The 18,877-nt window shown below is 41.9% G+C and overlaps 1 protein-coding gene across 1 annotated transcript; it reads right to left on the bottom strand.

The window, feature by feature from the left end:
- Positions 1-5,298: 5,298 nt before the first annotated feature.
- LOC132780640 (protein NKG7-like) lies at positions 5,299-17,335 on the bottom strand. The gene is made up of 5 exons (XM_067460769.1): positions 17,313-17,335; positions 15,184-15,419; positions 10,505-10,654; positions 6,994-7,128; positions 5,299-5,369 (listed from the first exon to the last, which is right to left on the bottom strand). The coding sequence occupies exons 1-5, from the start codon at positions 17,333-17,335 to the stop codon at positions 5,299-5,301; spliced, it is 615 nt and encodes a 204-aa protein (XP_067316870.1).
- Between the last annotated feature and the right edge of the window lie 1,542 nt (positions 17,336-18,877).

The following is an 18,877-nucleotide window of genomic DNA, read 5'->3' as shown; positions in this document are numbered from 1 at the left end:
AGGACTGCTTTCCTTCCACACTATAGCCCTCTCTAGAGCAGTGTTTCTCAACCTGGGGGATGGGACCTGGGGGAGGGGGTTGCGAGGGGGGTTTCAGAGGGGTAACCAAAGACCATCAGAAAACCCATATTTCTGATGGTCTTAGGAACCCCTTTGTCAGAGAAGGTTGGAGATCTCTTCACCTATCCTTCTCTTCCTTTTTGGAAACAGAAGGCGAATCTTCCCACCAAAAGCCCTCCTCATATTGTGATTGGCTGGCCTTTCATCTAGCCTCTCAGCTAAGGGGAGGGGGGGTGTTTCTGAGACTCCAAGTGGGAAAGGGAGAGCAGACGTGCCCTCCCCTAAATCACTGTTGATTCCTAACCCAAACCCCTCCAGTATTTTCTGTTGGTCATGGGATTCTGTGTGGGAAGTCTGGTTCAATTCCATCATTGGTAGAGTTAAGAATGCTCTTTGATTGTAGGTGAACTATAAATCCCAGCAACTACAATTCCCAACCGTCAAGGTCTATTTTCCCCAAACTTCACCAGTGTTCACATTTGGGCATATTGAGGATTCATGCCAAGTTTGGTCCAGGTCCATCATTGTTTGAGACCACAGTGCTCACTGGATGTAGGTCAACAACTACTCCAAAACTCAAAAACAATGTCCACCCAACTCTTCCAGTATTTTCTGTTGGTCAAGGAAGTTCTGTGTGCCAAGTTTGGTTTAATTCCATCGTTGGTGGAGTTCAGAATGCTCTTTGATTGTAGGTGAGTTATAAATCCCACAAAATTTCGTCCAGTGAATGAAAATACATTCTCTATATCAGATATTTACATTATGATTAATAACAGTAGCAAAATTAGAGTTGTGAAGTAGCAACAGAAATAATTTTATGGTTGAGGGTCACCACAACATGTATTAAGGGGTCACGGATTTGAAAGATTGAGAATCACTATTGTAGAGAGAGGTGAAAGATGATGGCCAAGATTCCTTTTCCCTCTACTTAGAGAATTGTAAAGTTGCTGGAAGTAGTCCTCACATCTCTACTGGTTTCCTCCTCCTCCTCCTCCTGTCTAATGGTGGTTGCTGCTTTCCCAAGTCTTTACAACTACTATTGGGGGCAGAGTTTTGGACAGAATGAAAGTGACTAGTAAATAGCTGCTTTCATCCTATCCAAGAATAGATGCATGTACAGACAAACTGAAGAATTTGTGGCTGAGATCCCCTATGTTGTCAATGTTCTAACATTGTAGGTAGGTCTTATAATATCTGCCACCCAACTTCATAAACACCCCATATTTGTAGCCTGATGGCACTCTGACCAAAGTGTTTTTATTATCAAAGCCCTGGTGGGAAATTGTGTCTTCAACACTTTCCTGGACTTGGCGTGGAACCAACATGCCCAGGTTTCTCTAGTCGCCATTGTAAATGTAAAACTTAATCGTTTTTTAAGCTATTGTTTTAATGAGATTTTAACTGAAATGTTTTAATCGTAACCTCTAATTTTATTTTATTATATTTTGTAGGTTTTAAAATTGTACCATTTCTAATGTGTCTCTGTCCTGAGAGAAAAGCATGGCACAAACGCGACAGAGGGGGAGGAGGACAATCACTCAAGAGATCTCTCGGAGTTGTGCAACTCTGTTTATTCCTAGGCACCCTTGGAGAGTGTGGCGGGCATCATTTCACAACACCTTAATCTCAAGTTCCTTTGAAATGTTTCAGTCAGAGTGCAGCCAAGCTCCAAAGGTCAATTTGGAAGTCACATTTGGTCATTCAATATTGCAAATGTGGAAACCACCTTATGATCTTCTAACTGCTAAAGAAGATGTTGATCTAATGACTGGATTTGATTCAGAATGAAGGTGCCTCTATTCTACACTATAAAAATAATGCTTTAGCTGCCAGGACTAAAAGCTATGAAACTGTGGATGTTAGTTTAGTGAAGCACTCTAAAGACCTTGTAAAGCTACAATTTCTTCATTCCCACAGCATTTAAAGTGGTGTCAAACTGTATTAATTCTCCAGTTTAGATGGACCTTGAGTTATATTTACATGAGTCTTGTTGAGGTCAATATTCTTGACGTGATCAATCAATAATTTGGTGTTAGTCCTCTGTGTAAACTCCCCTTTCCTCATAAGTAGGTCTCTATCAGTTCATATAAATTGTTTCCCTTATTTCCTTTCTATAAAAGCAACACAGTTAAATAAAGGTGTTTCATAATTCCATAGAATTCATCCCCAAAGCAATTCTCCTTACCCAGACCTGAGTGCTCCATGGAAACATGAGGACAGTAGACAATACATAAGCATAAGCCAGTACAGTGGAACCTCAACTTATGAGCATACCAACCTAAGAGTGTTTTGAGTTAAGAGCCATTGCTCAGTCAATGCACTAGCACGAGAGTTCAGGACTTTAGAGCTTCAAGGAAGCAGCCTTCGTGACTTGTGCCTTGTTCACTTTTCCACTTTGGGAGATTGTTGTCTGATTTGCTCATGTTTGCTTTGAGAAACTTTGTCTTAGTTGATTTTGTGTAGTTTTTTTATTCCTCATATGTTTGGGAGAGATAGAGAGCAAGAGAAGGAGGGAGGCTGTAATGAGTCCAGTATGAAGAAAATGATGCTTCTGCCTCTCCACTTTGTGCTTCCTTGCCACAACTTTGTGCCTCTACCATTTTAAAGTTGATCTTTCTTTTCAATTGTTCCATATGAATGTGCAGGTTTTGACTTGCTGTTACACTGGCCAACATGCATGTCATTGCCTCAAATGTGCTTCCTTGCCACAATTTTGTGCTTCTACCATTTTAAAGTTGGCCTTTAATTTTTTTATTGTTTCGTGTGCATTTATAAATTGTTTGTTATTTATAAAGTACATTTACTTATTTAAAAACATGCAACAAAATGGGGGGGGGGGCGAAGAGCTGGAACAAATTAATAGCATTTCAATGCATTCCAATGGGAAAATTCAATTTGAGATAAGAGTGATTTGGATTAAGGGTTCAGACACAGGACGAATTACACTCTTAACTCAAGGTATCACTGTAATCAAGATGGTGCTAAAGTGGCCTTGCCCCAGGTTGCCCTGAAACAGCCCTATGTGGTGTATAGTCACCAGAAATTAGATCCACATCTACACTGATATAAATGGTTGTGTAGATGTGTGCCCAGTCACCCAATGAAGTTCTTGGCTGAATTCTAAAATCAGAATTGTAAATAAAGAGCAACTCTAAAAAAAACCAGGGGAATTCCAGACAAGAGTAAATCGGGGCCAGCTAACACCTCCCAACAAAGGATTCCTCAAGCAGCAACCAGCCAGGCTTTGAAGCTGCAAGGTAATTAAATGTTAATCAAGCTGGCCAATTGCAACACACATTTGCCTCAAGCAGACAAGAGCTCTTTCTCCCACCCTAGACATTTCTCAGATATATAAATCTCACTTGCCTAGTTTCCAATAGACCTCACAACCTCTGAAGATGCCTGCCATAGATGTTGGTGAAACGTAAGAAGAGAATGTCACAAGAAATTCAATGTGCAGATTTGATAAATATGAATTTAATATGATGTGTGGGAATGAATGGAAGAATGGAATGATGTGTGGTTGGAGTTAATAATTTTGGAAACACCAGTATAATATTAAGGCCTGCAATGACTAACTACCTGCTTGCTGGAACTGTGATCAAAACCTGCTAATGAGAATTGATGAGAACTGTAACAATGGTTCTTTCAAGTTAAGGAAATGTTTGCAACATTCCTTATGTTAAGCAGGAAGTCAACATAAGATCAACACCAATCAAGAAGATCAACATCTGGCCAGGAAACTGAGATGGAGCCAGGATGGAAGGCGTCTGTCATTAATTTATAACTTTGGGACTACATCAACAGAATATTCCTATAAAAGACTCAGTCTAATAATGCCCAAAGTGTGACCGACCTGAGGAGTCTGGTTCACCCGCTATGTTCTGCTCCATGGGAAGGAGAGAGATAGTGTACCTATGGATAGTGGCAAATCTGCACGGGAGCAGTCTGGTCACTTTGGGGCTTCTTTTTCAAGGGAAAAGGAAGAAGTGTGCTTTTGGAGTCTTGGATTTTGTGCAGGGAGTCAGGTTCTGCTGTATGGAAAACAGAGATCTGGTCCTTGGCATTGTTCTTAAGGAAAGAAGTTTTGGCATTTGGGCGTTTTGAAGTTTTGGCGTTATGGAAGTTTTGGAACTATGCATTGGCAGGCTGCAGGAAAGCAGCGTCTGGCCTAACAGGTGCTTCTCCAAGGAGGGAGAAAAGGATATGGTAATATTTTGGATGCATGTGGATGAATGCGTGTACGTGTGTGAATGTTGAGTGAAAATGTAATTCCACTTTGTTTGTTCGTTAACCAATGTAATTGTAAATCCAATGTAATTGCATAGAATCTGTATGTCATTCTTTATCTAAATGTTTTTTGTAATCTGATATACCCTCTCACACTGGAAATTGCAAAAAGAAAAAAGAACCTATGCTTTAAAATTATTGAAAAGTCATTCATGGCAAGAATGCTTCTGGAACATGGCCATACAGCCTGGAAAACTCACAGCAACCCAGGAAATTTTAATCCAAGTGTGTCCTGATTGAATCAACCCTGCTTATCACCATTACACCACTTGCTGGATGAAAAATGAACGCAGACCTTAACAACAAAAAATATCCTCTTTAATCACAAAAGAATTATGTACAGTCTCACTGCAAAACTCTGCTGGACTTCTGTTTTTCCACTTGCAGGAAACAAACACCAATGAGTGATTCCAGTGGACACAAAAAATAATGGCTGCCATAAACCAGAATTAGCCTTCACGTGTATTTTCAAACAATCATTTAGTTGCTCCAAAATGTCTTCAGGTCCATGTGCTTCCTACTGGTCCTTTTCGCTCCTTCTCATGTCCTGGATTGGGCAAATTGTGGTTTTTTCTAATAGCCTATCATTGGGTTTATATACATCACAGTTTGTCTTAAAGGCCACTCTCTTTTTTTTCTAGAGCAGAGACAAATAATATGTTGCCTCCCTACAAAAAAATATACCTACTTTACCTTGTTTGGGCACAACAAGATACAGGGGTTTGATCTGATTGGAAGAGGAGGAGTGGACCTGAAATCCACTATTGATGGTCAAACCATGGGATCTGGCAACTACATGTGAACTGTAACAATAAATTCATTGTAATTCACTGTGCCACCCTTCCGATACTCCCAATAAAGTTACATGACACCCAACTATAAGACAAAAACAAACCAATTCTTGAAATAGTCATCTACAAAACCAGACAATCTGCTACTTATAGTTCTTCATATATCTAGGGAAGACTGGATCCATTGCTCAGAGACAATTGTTTTGTGAGTCAGTACTAGCAGTATACCTAGAGGAGGAAGAGAAAAAGAACTTATTTCATGGTTACTAAGATAAGGTACATTTCTTGCTTGTTTCATAGGAAAATGTAATGGTGATAAGCACTGTTTAACAGGGGGATAGACTGCCTTGGAATGTGGTGTAATCTCTTCCACTGCAAATATTTAAGAAGACGTTTTAGTTGTGGATATTAGATATAGCTGGAATTTGGGCCAGGTGACCCTTGGAGTCTCTTGAAGCTCTATAATTTGAAACATCCAAAGTTCATTTCATGTTACATTACAATTCCACTTTGTCATGATTCCATCAAGGATTTCCAGTATATCTGTGTTTGGGATGATCATCCAGAGAGCTCTGGTGCATCAACAAATGACAAACCTTCAACTTCTATTAGATGACTCTATGGACTTCTCCTGAAAGGACTTCAGGAGATACAATCATAGAATCATAGAGTTGGAAGAGACCTCATGGGCCATCCAGTCCAACCCCCTGCCAAGAAGCAGGAATCACATTAAATGCACCTGGACAGATGGCCATCCAGCCTGTTTAAAAGCCTCCAAACAAAGAGCCACAATCACACTCCAGAGCAGAGAGTTCCACTGTTGAACAATTCTCACAGTTAGGAAGTTGGATTGTCGAAGGCTTTCATGGCCAGAATTCCGCCTGAACACGAGGAAAAACTTCCTAACTGGGTTGTTGTAGGTTTTCTGGACTGTATGGCCATGTTCCAAAAGCATTCTCTCTTGACATTTCTCCTGCATTTATGGCAGGCATCCTCAGAGGTTGTGAGGTCTTGCAACCTCTGAGGATGCCTGCCGTAGATGAAACTGAAATGTCAGGAGAGAATGCTTCTAGAAAATGGCCATACAGCCTGAAAAACCTACAACGACCCAGTTAGGAAGTTCTTCCTCATGTTCTGGTGGAATCTCCTTTCCTGCAGTTTGAAGTAATTGTTCCGTGTCCTGGTCTCCCGGGCAGCAGAAAACAAGCTTTCTCCCTATGATTTCCCCTCACATATTTATACATGGCCCTCATCTTGTCTCCTCTCAACCTTCTCTTCTGCAGGCTAAACATGCCCAGCTCTTTAAGCCACTCCTCACAGGGCTTATTCTCCAGACCCTTGATTATTTTAGTTACCCTTCTCTGAGACATTCCAGCTTGTCATCATCTCTCTTCAATTGTGGTGCCCAGAACTGGACACAGCGTGATTCCAGATGTGGCCTGACCAAAGCAGAATAGAGGGGTAGCATGACCTCGCTGGATCTAGACATTAGACTCCTATTTATGCAAGCCAAAATTCTATTAGCTTTCTTTGCCGTCGTATGACATTGTTGGCTCATGTTTACCTTCTTGTCCACGAGGACTTCAAGATCTTTTTCACACGTACTGCTGTTGAGCCAGTCGTCCTCCATTCTGTATATTTGCATATAAAGTTATAAAGAAGTACAAACCTACAGGACCTATCTTGTTCATTACTTGGGGGCTGCCCATACTGGAAAAATTGTGCAACAGAAGGTCTGAAAAAAAGTTTTGCGGTGTGGTTTCCAGAGATCTCCAGCTGCACGTAAATGTTGCAACTGCTTTAAAGTAGAAACCAACTGACCTGAAAGTCCTGGGTCACAAATACAACTCACCAGTCATTGCATACAAAGGAATGGAGGCCCAGCCCAAGCCATAAGAGGAACCAAATATGAGTAAAAATTCTGTGTAAGCTTTGGATCTCCTGTAAAAAGTTGTGAAAATAGACATGCCAATCATGATGAGGAAGCCTATAACCAAAGGAGAGAAACAGAAGTTATGTGAAAATAATGTATTTCTTTACTTCTCTTGTTTATTCACCTCTCAACCTATCAGACCATCACCCCACTCCCAAGCTGATGCTATATGAATGTCAAAACTTGAGACATGAAATACATAATTAAAATTCAATTACGATATTCCAAAATTCCTATTTGAATATAGTTCTAAAATCAGACAATTAAAAGTAAATTTGAAAATGGCCAGATCAAATTCCCTTAAGTGAAGAACCAGACATAGTAGAGTCTTTGTTGACTGTTAGACACTTCAAAAAGATGGAGTAAGCATGATCTCTCTTGGAAAGCATTTCAGAATGAGGGCTTTGCACCCAACTGTAGCTTCTGAATAGCTTCTTGGCCTTTTGGTTAAGATCAAGTGTGTAGCTTCTGAATACCTTTCAATGGGAGCCTCTATTATAAGTGGAAGTTAATTAAAGTTTGAACTGCTGTGGTCAGTTCTGCTCTCTCCAGGAAAGGAGAATCATCTGAAGCGGACTAAGGACTTTATCACACGGGCAAATTTATGCACTGTACAATGCTTTCTGCACAGTTCAGCCCAACAGAGTCCATCAAACAATATACAGCTCCCTCCAGTGAGGCTCTGTCCCTGAACTGTGCTGAAAGTGTAATATGAGGGAGCAAAGAGAATAATAGAATCATAGAATCCTAGAGTTGGAAGAGACCTTGTGGGCCATCCAGTCCAACCTTCTGCCAAGAAGCAGGAAAACTGCATTCAAAGCACACCCGACAGATGGCCATCCATCCTCTGTTAAAAAGCCTCCAAAGAAGGAGGGCAGAGGGCAGGGCAGAGAGTTCCACTGCTGAAGAGCTCTCACAGTCAGGAAGTTCTTCCTAATGTTTAGGTGAAATCTTGTTTCCTGTAGTTTGAAGACATTGTTCCATTGCTTCCTAGTCTCCCGGGCAGCAGAAAACAAGCTTGCTCCCTGCTCCCTATGACTTCCCCTCAAATATTTATACATGGCCCTCATCATGTCTCCTCTCAGCCTTCTCTTCTGCAGGCTAAACATACCCAGCTCTTTAAGCCATTCCTCATAGGGCTTGTTCTCCAGACCCTCCTCTGGACAAATTCCAGCTTGTCAACATCTCTCTTCAATTGTGGTGCCCAGAACTGGACACAGTATTCCAGATGTGGTCTGACCAATGCAGAATAGAGGGGTAGCATGACTCGTTGTGAGGAATGGGGCAAGCACGAAGGGAAGCTGGTCAGCAATGCCTATTTGGTGAGGAAGGCAGCGCTACGAGCGCTGTGGGGTGTAGGGTGATGGATTTCCCCTCTGCCCCACAGATTTGCTGGTATGCCCAGTGAATCTTTTCACTGTTGCCCATATTAGGTGACTTAATGTGATGAGATCCTAAGACACTCATGTACATAGTAGTCACATGGTCTTCCAAGAGTACCACTAGGATCATAATCACACCAAGCCATGAATATGATGTTTTAATTTAGAGAAAATGCAACCCCATTCAGAACAATCCACCATATCAGCTCCTTCTTAGCTTTCCAATTGACTAACATCTCATTTGGATTAAGCTTCAGGTTCTTTGTAAGATCTACATCTAGTCCTTCACTGCACCCAGACAGTAAATCAAGATGTCCAAAGACTCTTGGTAAAAGAGAAACAGAGCTGGGTATCATCAGCATGTCTGACTCACCCAGGCCCCAAACTCTACATCTCACACAAAAGGATTAGCTTTAGAGAAGTGGGGAAAACCCAGTGAAAATGGGGAAAAAAGTAATAGGAAGCTACCATGTACTGTGTGAGAACCTTGGTCCATCTAGCCAGCGGCATCATTAGGTGGGCAAGGGCAGTGCAAAGTGCACCAGCTGATAGCATCAAAGGGAGTTACAACAAAACTACTTGTATTTTTTTATTTTAACACCCCCCCCCCAAAAAAAACCTTCTTTCCTAAGACCATTTTAGAAATACTATATTGATATACCTGCAAAGCTGATTTGCTTTTTGAATGTTCTAATGTGCATGTGCTCCAGTAAAAGTTATTATTATTCTTTGAATCATGCAGTTTCATTTGCATGCATAACAAACGTGCATTCTTGTTTCTGCTGCCATTGGGTTTCTTTGTAGTCATTTTGTCAAATATTTTGTGTTTTAGCAACAATATTGTAATTTGGTCTGGCAAATGAGAAATTCCATGGGGTGACACTACGAGTTACCACACAGGGCAGGCCCGTAGCCAGGATTTCGTTTCGGGGGGGGGGGGGGGTGAATTTTTTTCAGGGGGGGGGTTCGGGGGGGGGCTGAGTCTGAGTGAAAGAGGGTCTACCCTAGCAAACCTTTTGTATCATTACCCCAATATCCCGATGCATATGGGATATATTGAGTATGGTGATCAGATCATTATATGAATAAACATAACAGTTTAAATAATGCACCAGTAAGGCCTTTTCGCGAACCACCACGAGAATTTCGGGGGGGGGGGGGGCTGAAGCCCCTCAAGCCCCCCCCCCCCCCCCCAGCTACATGCCTGACACAGGGTGTCATCAACCCTACTTTGTTTGTGGGTTTGTGTGTATATATGTGTGTGTCAGAAGCAATTTGAGAAACTGGTATGAGAGAATTGGTATGAGAGAACTGGCCATCTGCAAGGATGTTGTCCAGATGTTTTGATGTTTTACCATCCTTGTGGGAGGCTTCTCTCATGTCCCTGCATGGGGAGCCAGAGCTGACAGAAGGAGCTCATCCACGCTCTCCCCGGATTTGAACTTCTGACCTGTCAGTCTTCATTCCTGTCGGCACAAGGATTTCACCTAGGGGTTCTCAAACTAAGGCCCGTGGGCCAGATACGGCCCTCCAAGGTCATTTACCCGGCCCTCACTCAGGGTCAACCTAAATCTAAAATGGCTTGAAAGCACACAACAACAACAATCCTATCTCATCAGCCAAAAGCAGGCCCACACTTCCCTAATAAGTTTATATTTGTTAAAATTGTCCTTCATTGTAATTATTGTATTGTTTTTAAGTGTTTTTTTGCACTACAATTAAGATATGTGCAGTGTGCATAGCAATTCATTCATGTTGTTTTCAGATTATAATCCGGCCCTCCAAAGGTTTGAGGGACTGTGACCTGGCCCTCTGTTTAAAAAGTTTGAGGACCCCTGGTTTAACCCATTGCACCACTGGGGGCTCCATCAACCATAGTGATGTCACTGTATCTAGCTCAGTATTATGTACATTGGTAGTTTTTCTCCAGCGTTTCCAGCAGGAGATTTTTCTAGCTGTACCTGGAGATGCTGAAAATTTGACTTGGGATCTCTTGCAGGCATTCAGGCATGTAGTTTATATCTACAACAGCCCAACAAAAGGATTACCTGTAAGGAAGCTCAAGAAGGCAGCGGTTCGGACCACTGATATGCCGTATAAGTCATTGTGTTCAAAAGAGACACAAATGCATAGCAATGAGATGAGTCCACAGAAACAAGCCATCAATAGAAATCCTCGGGTCACATGGATTTGGGGGGCTGTGAGCCAGAAAAAATAAGGGTTATGGCTGGGATCATCCTAACTTATTGTTGTTGTATGCATACAAGTTCATACCAACTTATGGTGACTTTAAGCTGAACTTATCATGAGGCCTCCTTGGCAAGATTTCTTCAGAGTGAAGAGGAAGGAGGTACAAATTTTTGTGGCTTGGTGTGGTTACAATGACCAACTAATTTCCACAGAAGTGCCAAATGGAGGTCAAGTAATATCAGAACAAAGAAAGGCACTTCTGCAAAGGACAATTATACGTGGTCTGCAAGCAAGCCTGTAGCGGAGGGGGGGGGGGGGGGGTTAGGGGTTCAACCCTCCCCCCCGAAATGTTTCAGATTTTTTTAAAAAACCCAGTTTACTCATGAATTTTAACTGGTTAACCAAATCTCCATGCTAAGTCTATGAGATGCAAAAAATTAAGAGTCCCTCTAGAACTGCAAACACTATCTCAAGCAAATATTTATTTATTTATTTCTTGTTCGAACTTATATGCTGCCACTCCCCTGGGGCTCGGAGCGGCTTACAATAACAGGCTAAAATCGAACACAATTTTAAAACAATTTAAAACAATTTAAAAACAGCAATATCAGAGATCAAAGTCCCATCGAAACAGATATGTCTTACATGCCCTGCGGAAAGCTGATAAGTCCCGCAAGGCACGGACTTCAGGTGGCAGAGTATTCCAGAGTGATGATGCCACTACTGTAAAGGCTCTGCGTCTGGTTGCTGTTAGACGCAAGGTCTTGACACTGGGAATTTCCAATAGATCTTGGTCCTCAGAACGAAGGGATCTCTGGGGTTCGTAGGGGGTGAGGCGGTCCCTCAGGTACATTGGCCCCAGACCATGCAAGGCCTTAAATATTGACAATTTATTCACACTGTCATTACTTGCAGCAATAGCCGATGTAGTGAAGCAACCAAGTTGGGTGTGTGTGTTGAATGCTCTCGTTAAGGAGGCCAGACTTGGTGGAGGAGGTTGACAGGGGCGGAGCTACAGGCTATTGAAGGCTGCTCTGCCCCCTGCTGTGCTCTTTGCTTCAGTGTGAGCTAGAAGGCAGGTTTCAACCCCCCCCCCGCGAAATTTTCAACCCCCCCCCCCCCCGAAAATTTCAACCCCTCCCGAAATTTTTTTCTGGCTACGGCCCTGTCTGCAAGGGCTATCTAGAGGGAATGGTTGCTTTAGCAAGTTCCAATACTAGCGTGAAGATTAGGGAGATTTGCAAGGCTCACCCTCACTTCATTCCACGAATTAAGAAAGATAATCCCCCAAAAACCCCAAGGAGTATGGGGAGCAATATTTTTAGGCCCTCTCTTCTCTCTGATGTCCAAGATGGGATTTTTAAAAATTCTTATAGGAAGTGACACAGAAGTCACTGGTATGTTTTATTGATTATGCCATTGGCCGTACCAAAAACATTTGACAAACACATACACATACAGTACAACATAAGTTAAAATAAACAAGCTGTTAAAAAGGTTCTGATCCAGATCAAATATCTGCATCACCCCTACAGCTTACCCCAATCGACTCTAAATATTCAGTTCTTAGCGGTGTTGCTTTAAATAGGAAAAGGGGCATTCTGTATGTTATTTTAGCATTCTGGCCAGCCAATAAAGATGTCATTTTAATATACAGATCTAAATGTGTTTTATTAATAACTAGCTGTGCCCGCCACGTGATGCTATGGCTAGCCTTCCTCTTTCTCTCCTTCCTTCCCTCCCTCTTTCCTTCCTTTCCTTTCCTTTCCTTTCTTTCTTTCCTTCTCTCCTTTCTTCCTTCTCTTCCTCTTCCCTTCCTCCCCCCTTTTTTCCCCTTCCCATTTCTCCCTTTTCTTCCTTCTCTACCTATTCTTGGATTGCAACTCCCAGCAGTCCTCCTGATCAATCTATCTCTCTACTTACCTATCTATCTCCATGTAATCTATCTGTCTGGAGGATTGTTGGGAGTTGCAGTCCAGGAATAGGAAATTGAAAATATGCAGGGATTGGAATGCTCTCAAAGAAATCCAAGGAGAAGAAAGCTTGCATCTTGGAAGCTTTGCATTTGGATCATCCTCTCCTAAAGGGCCTGGTCAAAGGGATGCTGGGAGCTGTAGTCCAGAAGAGGGTGTAGATATGCTATTGTGTGTTTTGTTTGTCGGGGAGTCATTTTTGCATATGCACTGCTTTTTTGCTTTTTTTGGGCATTTTAATTCCCTTCCGCTGTGTTTTTCAGTGTTTTTATGAGTGATGGTCACTTGTTGGCCTGATAAGTGTATTGTGTCCAAATTTGGTGTCAGTACATCCAGTGGTTTTTGAGTTATATTAATCCCACAAACAAACATTACATTTTTATTTATATAGACTAGCCATCCCCTGCCACGTGTTGCTGTGGCCCAGTGTGGTGATCTGGATACGTAATGAGAAAGTGTTAGTTTCTAATATATGTTACTTCTTTATGCTTGTGGGTAAATAGCATTTCTTGCTGTTCCTTTGTCAGTGTTGATGTGGAGATTGTCTGGTTTGCCTACTCCGGAACATGCAACATATAATTGTTCTTCTTTAGGGGTCCCTTTCAAATCTATGATACTGTATCTGTGTGTGTGTGAATCATATCTATCTGTCTATATGAATGGCTAGATGGCTTGTTAGGAGGGCTCTGATTACATTTTCTTGCCCTGGTGAAGGGAGTTGGACTGGATGGCCTTAAGTATTTTCTGTTGGTCATGGGGGTTCTGTGTGGGAAGTTTGCCCCAAATCTGTCATTGGTGGGGTTCGGAATGCTCTTTGATTGTAGGCGAACTATAAATCCCAGTAACTACAACTCCCAAATATTAAGGTCTATTTTCCCCAAACTATATCTGTGTTCATATTTGAGCATATGGAATATTCGTGCCAAGTTTGGTCCAGATCCATCATTGAGTTCACATTGCTCTCTGAGTGTAGGTGAACTAAAAGTCCCAAACTCAAGATCAATGCCCACCAAACCCAGTATTTTCTGTTGGTCATGGGAGTCCTGTGTGCCATGTTTGGTTCAATTCCATCATTGGTGGAGTTCAGAATGCTCTTTGATTGTAGGTGAACTATAAATCCCAGCAACTACAACTCCTAAATGACAAAATCAATTTTTTGAGTGATGGTCACTCCTTGGGTTAGTAGGTGTCTTGCAGCCAAATTTGGCGGCAATTCGTCCAGTGGTTTTTGAGTTATGTTAATCCCACAAACGAACAATACATTTTTATTTATATAGCTATATGGCCCAATGTATTGGTTTCTCTATTTCTTGTACAAGTTACAACTAAACAGTACATGTGCAATATCTTCTTCCTCTGATTCTCCACAGATATAAAATGGTTCATTATATGGAACTTGGTTAAACCTTCCATGTTTGACCATTGTATCCATCGACACAGAAGTCAATTCTGGGTCACCTCATGTTGGAAAGATCCCTCTCCTTGGTGCAAAACCGTAAAATGTGGTGACATTGACCCACACACTGAACTACACACCCCTTGGGGCCATAGAGTCCTCGGGGGCACTGAGGTCATGATGGGTGGCTATGGGGTATATATTGATTAGAAGCAATGGGGTACACTGGTGAGGGACTCAGAAGATCTAGATTCTAGAGCAGTGAACCACAAAGTGCACTGCGTAATCTGGGGTCATTCCGTATTTCTCAAACTAAGTCGACATAAAAGACTGTTATAAGGTTAAAGTGAAATGATGCAGCTACACTGTAGTATTAATGCAGCCCAGCATCACTTTAACAGACATGACTAAATGCTATGGAATCCTGGAAGTTGTAGTTTGGTGAGACACCAGCAGTCCTTGGCAGAGAAGGCTAAAGATCTTGTAAAACTACACTTCCTGTAATTCCATAGCATTGAACCATGGCAGTTACAGTGGTATTAAACTCCATTCATTCTACAGTGCAGAAATATGAATAGATGCCACCTTGAGGTCATTGGAGAAAATAATAACACAGGCCTTTCATACAAAACTTTTTTTTTCAAAATTGTAGTTGTATTTGGGGGCGGTAAATTGGAAAGGAAAACACTATAAAATTCCATATGCATAAAGCTTCTTCTATTTCAATTAATCTGGTATTTGTTTAAGGACTGGTCATAAACCATAATAAAGACTGATTGATCAATTGGGTCAATTGATTAATTGACATATTAATCAATTATATTAATATTAATCAATTATATCATATCATATTATATCATATCATATTATCATATCATATTATCATATTAATCAATTATATTAATCAATTAATATAATTATATCATATCATATTAATCAATTATATTAATCAATTGATTAATTGACATATATCTGTTCATTGACACATACATCTAGTGGAACCAGTGTGGCATAATGAAATATATATCTTGGACTATGATTTTAGAGAACAGGATTGAAATCCCTGCTTAGCCCTTGGGCAAGTCACACTTTCTCAGCTTCAGAATACTCCATGAAAGTCACCATAAGTCTTCAATGACTTCAAGGCATACAGTGGGAGAGGTCTTACCTAATAAATGGAACCGATAGAAAGTGCATGTTGGACCCAAGCAGATCCTCCAGAGTCCACCATGGACCAGTCCTTTGCGGGTAGATTCCAGCATCCAGTAAGACGTACTCAGCGAAGTGAACTGCACCACGAGACTACCTGCAGAGCAAATCCCACTGCTGAACTTCAAGGGATCTGACAAGAATGGGTTTGCTTGCTGTGACTCCACGCTACTTGTGTCTCTCAAGGCATGTTCTCTGTGTGAAGGGGCAGAGGCAGCATCATTAATGGAGCTCGGAAGTGTTACTTTCTTGGAAGACAATTCACAAAACCCTCCAGTTGTCACAGAAGGGGCTAACAGGTTATTCTAGGCACTGCAATCTTTAAAAAACACTGCTTTCAAAGCTCTTGTTAAATTGCAACCCTGCTAGATAAAATGGCTCGGTTAAGGCCACCAGTACACCACGTATCATGAGATTACCTGGCGTACTGAAAAGACAGTGATACTCGGTAAATTGGAAGAAAGAGGAAGGCTGCAGCATGAGTGGATCAAGTCAATCAAGAAAGTCATGTTCATAGAATCATAGAGTTGGAAGAGACCTCATGGGCCACCCAGTCCAACCCCCTGCCAAGAAGCAGGAAAATAAAATTCAAAGCACCCCCAACAGATGGCCATCCAGGCTCTGTTTAAAAGCTTCTAAAGAAGGAGCTTCCACCACACTCCGGGGCAGAGAGTTCCACTGCTGAACAGCTCTCACAGTCAGGAAGTTCTTCCTAATGTTCAGATGGAATCTCCTTTCCTGTAGTTTGAAGCCATTGTTCTGCGTCCTAGTCTCCAGGGCAGCAGAAAACAAGCTTGCTCCCTCCTCCCTATGACTTCCTCTCACGTATTGCAAGACATGTGCAGAACCGACAATAGCAGATTCTCTAGAAGATCTCTCATTCATACGCTCTCTATAAAATCCAAGCTAACTTCCAGAGAGAGAGAGAGAGAGAAAGAGAGAGAGAGAGAGACTATAGAATTGTGCTATAGCAGTGGTTCCCAACCTTTTTTTTTTACCATGGACCTCTTGACCAGGGAACACTTTGACGAGGGACCACTTTCCAACATTAGTACCAAAAGGGTTACAAATTGGTTTTTGGTCAACTTTAGATTTGGTTTGGTTATTTGGGGTGCTAAAAATTGCATTGGAGAGACCACATCAGCTCTAATTTCTGATACAGAACATATGCCATCCAGTAGTCACAATCTGCTCACCCACAGAAAACCATATTTAAGAAGCCTCGGCACTATAAGAGGGTTTTGTAAAACCTGTCGCTTTCATTGCAACATAGAATCATAGAGTTGGAAGAGACCTCATGTGCCATCCAGTCCAAACACCTTCCAAGAAGCAGGAAAATTGCATTCAAAGCACCACCAACAGATGGCCATCCATCCTCTGTTTAAAAGCCTCCAAAGGAGGAGCCTCCACCACACTCTTCGAAATGTTCAGATGGAATCTCCTTTCTTGTAGTTTGAAGCCATTGTTACTACAGTGTAGTAACAATGAGGCTGAGGCCCATATTTTAGTTCCACGGACCACAGGTTGGGAACCACTGTGCTTTAGGATAAATAGAATCTGATTCTTCATTAATTTCATTTGTGAAATAAACAGTATATAATTTTAGCATTTTTTTCCTGCTGTGAGAAAAAGTCTCCAAAGCTGTGTGGATTTTAAAGGCACACAGGAACTGTCTTAAAACCTGGATCCAGATGTGATCACTATTTTCATTATTACACACGGAGTATCTATGAATCTATCCACATTATCTATCTATATCTATCTATCTATCTATCTATCTATCTATCTATCTGGGTTGCTGGGTTTCTCGAGGAGTCTTAGAAATCTGAGATGGTGGCTTAGACATTGGACTAGAGAACAGGCAGGGCTGAAAAGCTCCTGGAAATGATATCTTGTGGGAATGGGAGACAGACTCCAGCCATGCTTTGTAGACTGAGGTGCCACATGATGTGGGATGACTGCAAATAAGAGTCAAGCAGAAAACAAGCCGTTCTCCTCAAATTGTATTCTTTCTCATGGAAGCCTTAAGAATGAGGATAATCCCTTCCCCACTTTTTCCTCCCAGAAGAGGTTCTCCCTCAGCCACACCTTTCTGTATTTCGATGTAGCATTTTGGGAAAAAGGGGACGATGGCAAAAGAGTGTTCTCTTCCTGAAATCAAGGACAGTTACTTCGGTGACCACCACTGTCCCATCCAGTGCCAAGTGTGGGAATTCCAACCAGCCACCTGCAGGGATTCCAACCAATCAGATTCAGGGCAGCCAACAATGGAAAGAGTGCTGATCTCTTCTAATCTTTGGAAAGCATGCCACATCTTTCTTCACATAGTTGCATTCTTATGTGAGCAGATTCCAACCCCATTAGGTTGCTGTAAGTTTTTCGAGCTGTATGGCCATGTTCCAGAAGGATTCTCTCCTGACATTTCCCCTGCATCTATGACAGCTGGCATGCCACGAATGAACTCCAGGATTCAAGATAACAGACCTCATGGGCCATCCAGTCCAACCCCATTCTGCCAAGAAGCAGGAAAGTTGTATTCAAAGCACCCCCGATAGATGGCCATCCAGCCTCTGTTTAAAAGCTTCCAAAGAAGGAGCTTGGGCAGATTCACATGGGAGAAGAGCAGAGCATTGGGAGAAGACAGAGCAGAGCATTCTGCTTTGTCTGACTCTGGCCATGGTTATTTGAAGGATATTATTCTCCCATATGAATCTGTCCATTCTTCAAGATGTTTCTGAAGAGGCCCTTCTCCCTGAACCACCACCCTTATCTTTTTGTGGGAACCCAGAAGACAGCCTTCTTGCTGGCTGCTTTAGGAAATCCCTTTCCTAAATACTTTCCTTTGCATTTAGTTCTTCTTGTGTGCCTTGGAGTTGTTTCCAACCTGTGGTGGCTGTAAGGCGACCCATCATATGGCAAGATTTGTTCAGAAGAGGTTTGCTATTGCCTTGTTTGGAAGCTAACTTGCTCAAGATCTCCCAGTGGGTTTCATGGCTGAGCAAGGATTCAAATCCCGTTCTCCGGAGTTGCATACAATGCTCAAAACTACTACACTATGCTGGCTTTCTGACAGCTCAATTACATTTCTGTATGCTGTGCTTTTTTAAAATAAGCTGCATTGAGTCCAAGACTGAGGAAAAAGTGGTATGATAAGGATAATTTCTGGTTGCAAACCCATTTTGCTCAAAGTCTGCTTTTATTTGCCTTGTTCCAGCTTCAGAATTCCTCTGCACAGAAGATGCATGTAGATGTTGTTGGTGTGAGATGCTTTTTTTGGACTTTTTCTGGCCCTCGGCATTAGCAGCCCTTGATTAATCACTTGCTAAAGGTTATTCCTTGCTGCCAGAACTATCTGTACTCCAATATTGCCTTGAAGATAAGGATTTAATCCGAGGATTAAAGCTGCTGTTTTTCAAAAACACTAACGAATTCAGCCCCACCCATCTTTTTATGTTTCAGACATATTTACATTTAATGAATCCCCTGGTGGTGTAGTGGGTTAAACCCTTGTGCCAGCAGGACTGAAGACAGACAGGTCGGTGGTTCAAATGTAGGGAGAGCATGGATGAGCTCCCCATGTGAGCTCCAGCTCCCCATGTGGGAACATGAGAGAAGCCTCCCTCAAGGATGGTAAAACATCAAAACATCCAGGC

This window comes from Anolis sagrei, chromosome X (assembly GCF_037176765.1).
Source record: "Anolis sagrei isolate rAnoSag1 chromosome X, rAnoSag1.mat, whole genome shotgun sequence".
Taxonomy (NCBI): domain Eukaryota; kingdom Metazoa; phylum Chordata; class Lepidosauria; order Squamata; family Dactyloidae; genus Anolis; species Anolis sagrei.
Note: the sequence above shows the minus strand (reverse complement) of the source record. Positions and strands in the feature narration are given on the sequence as shown.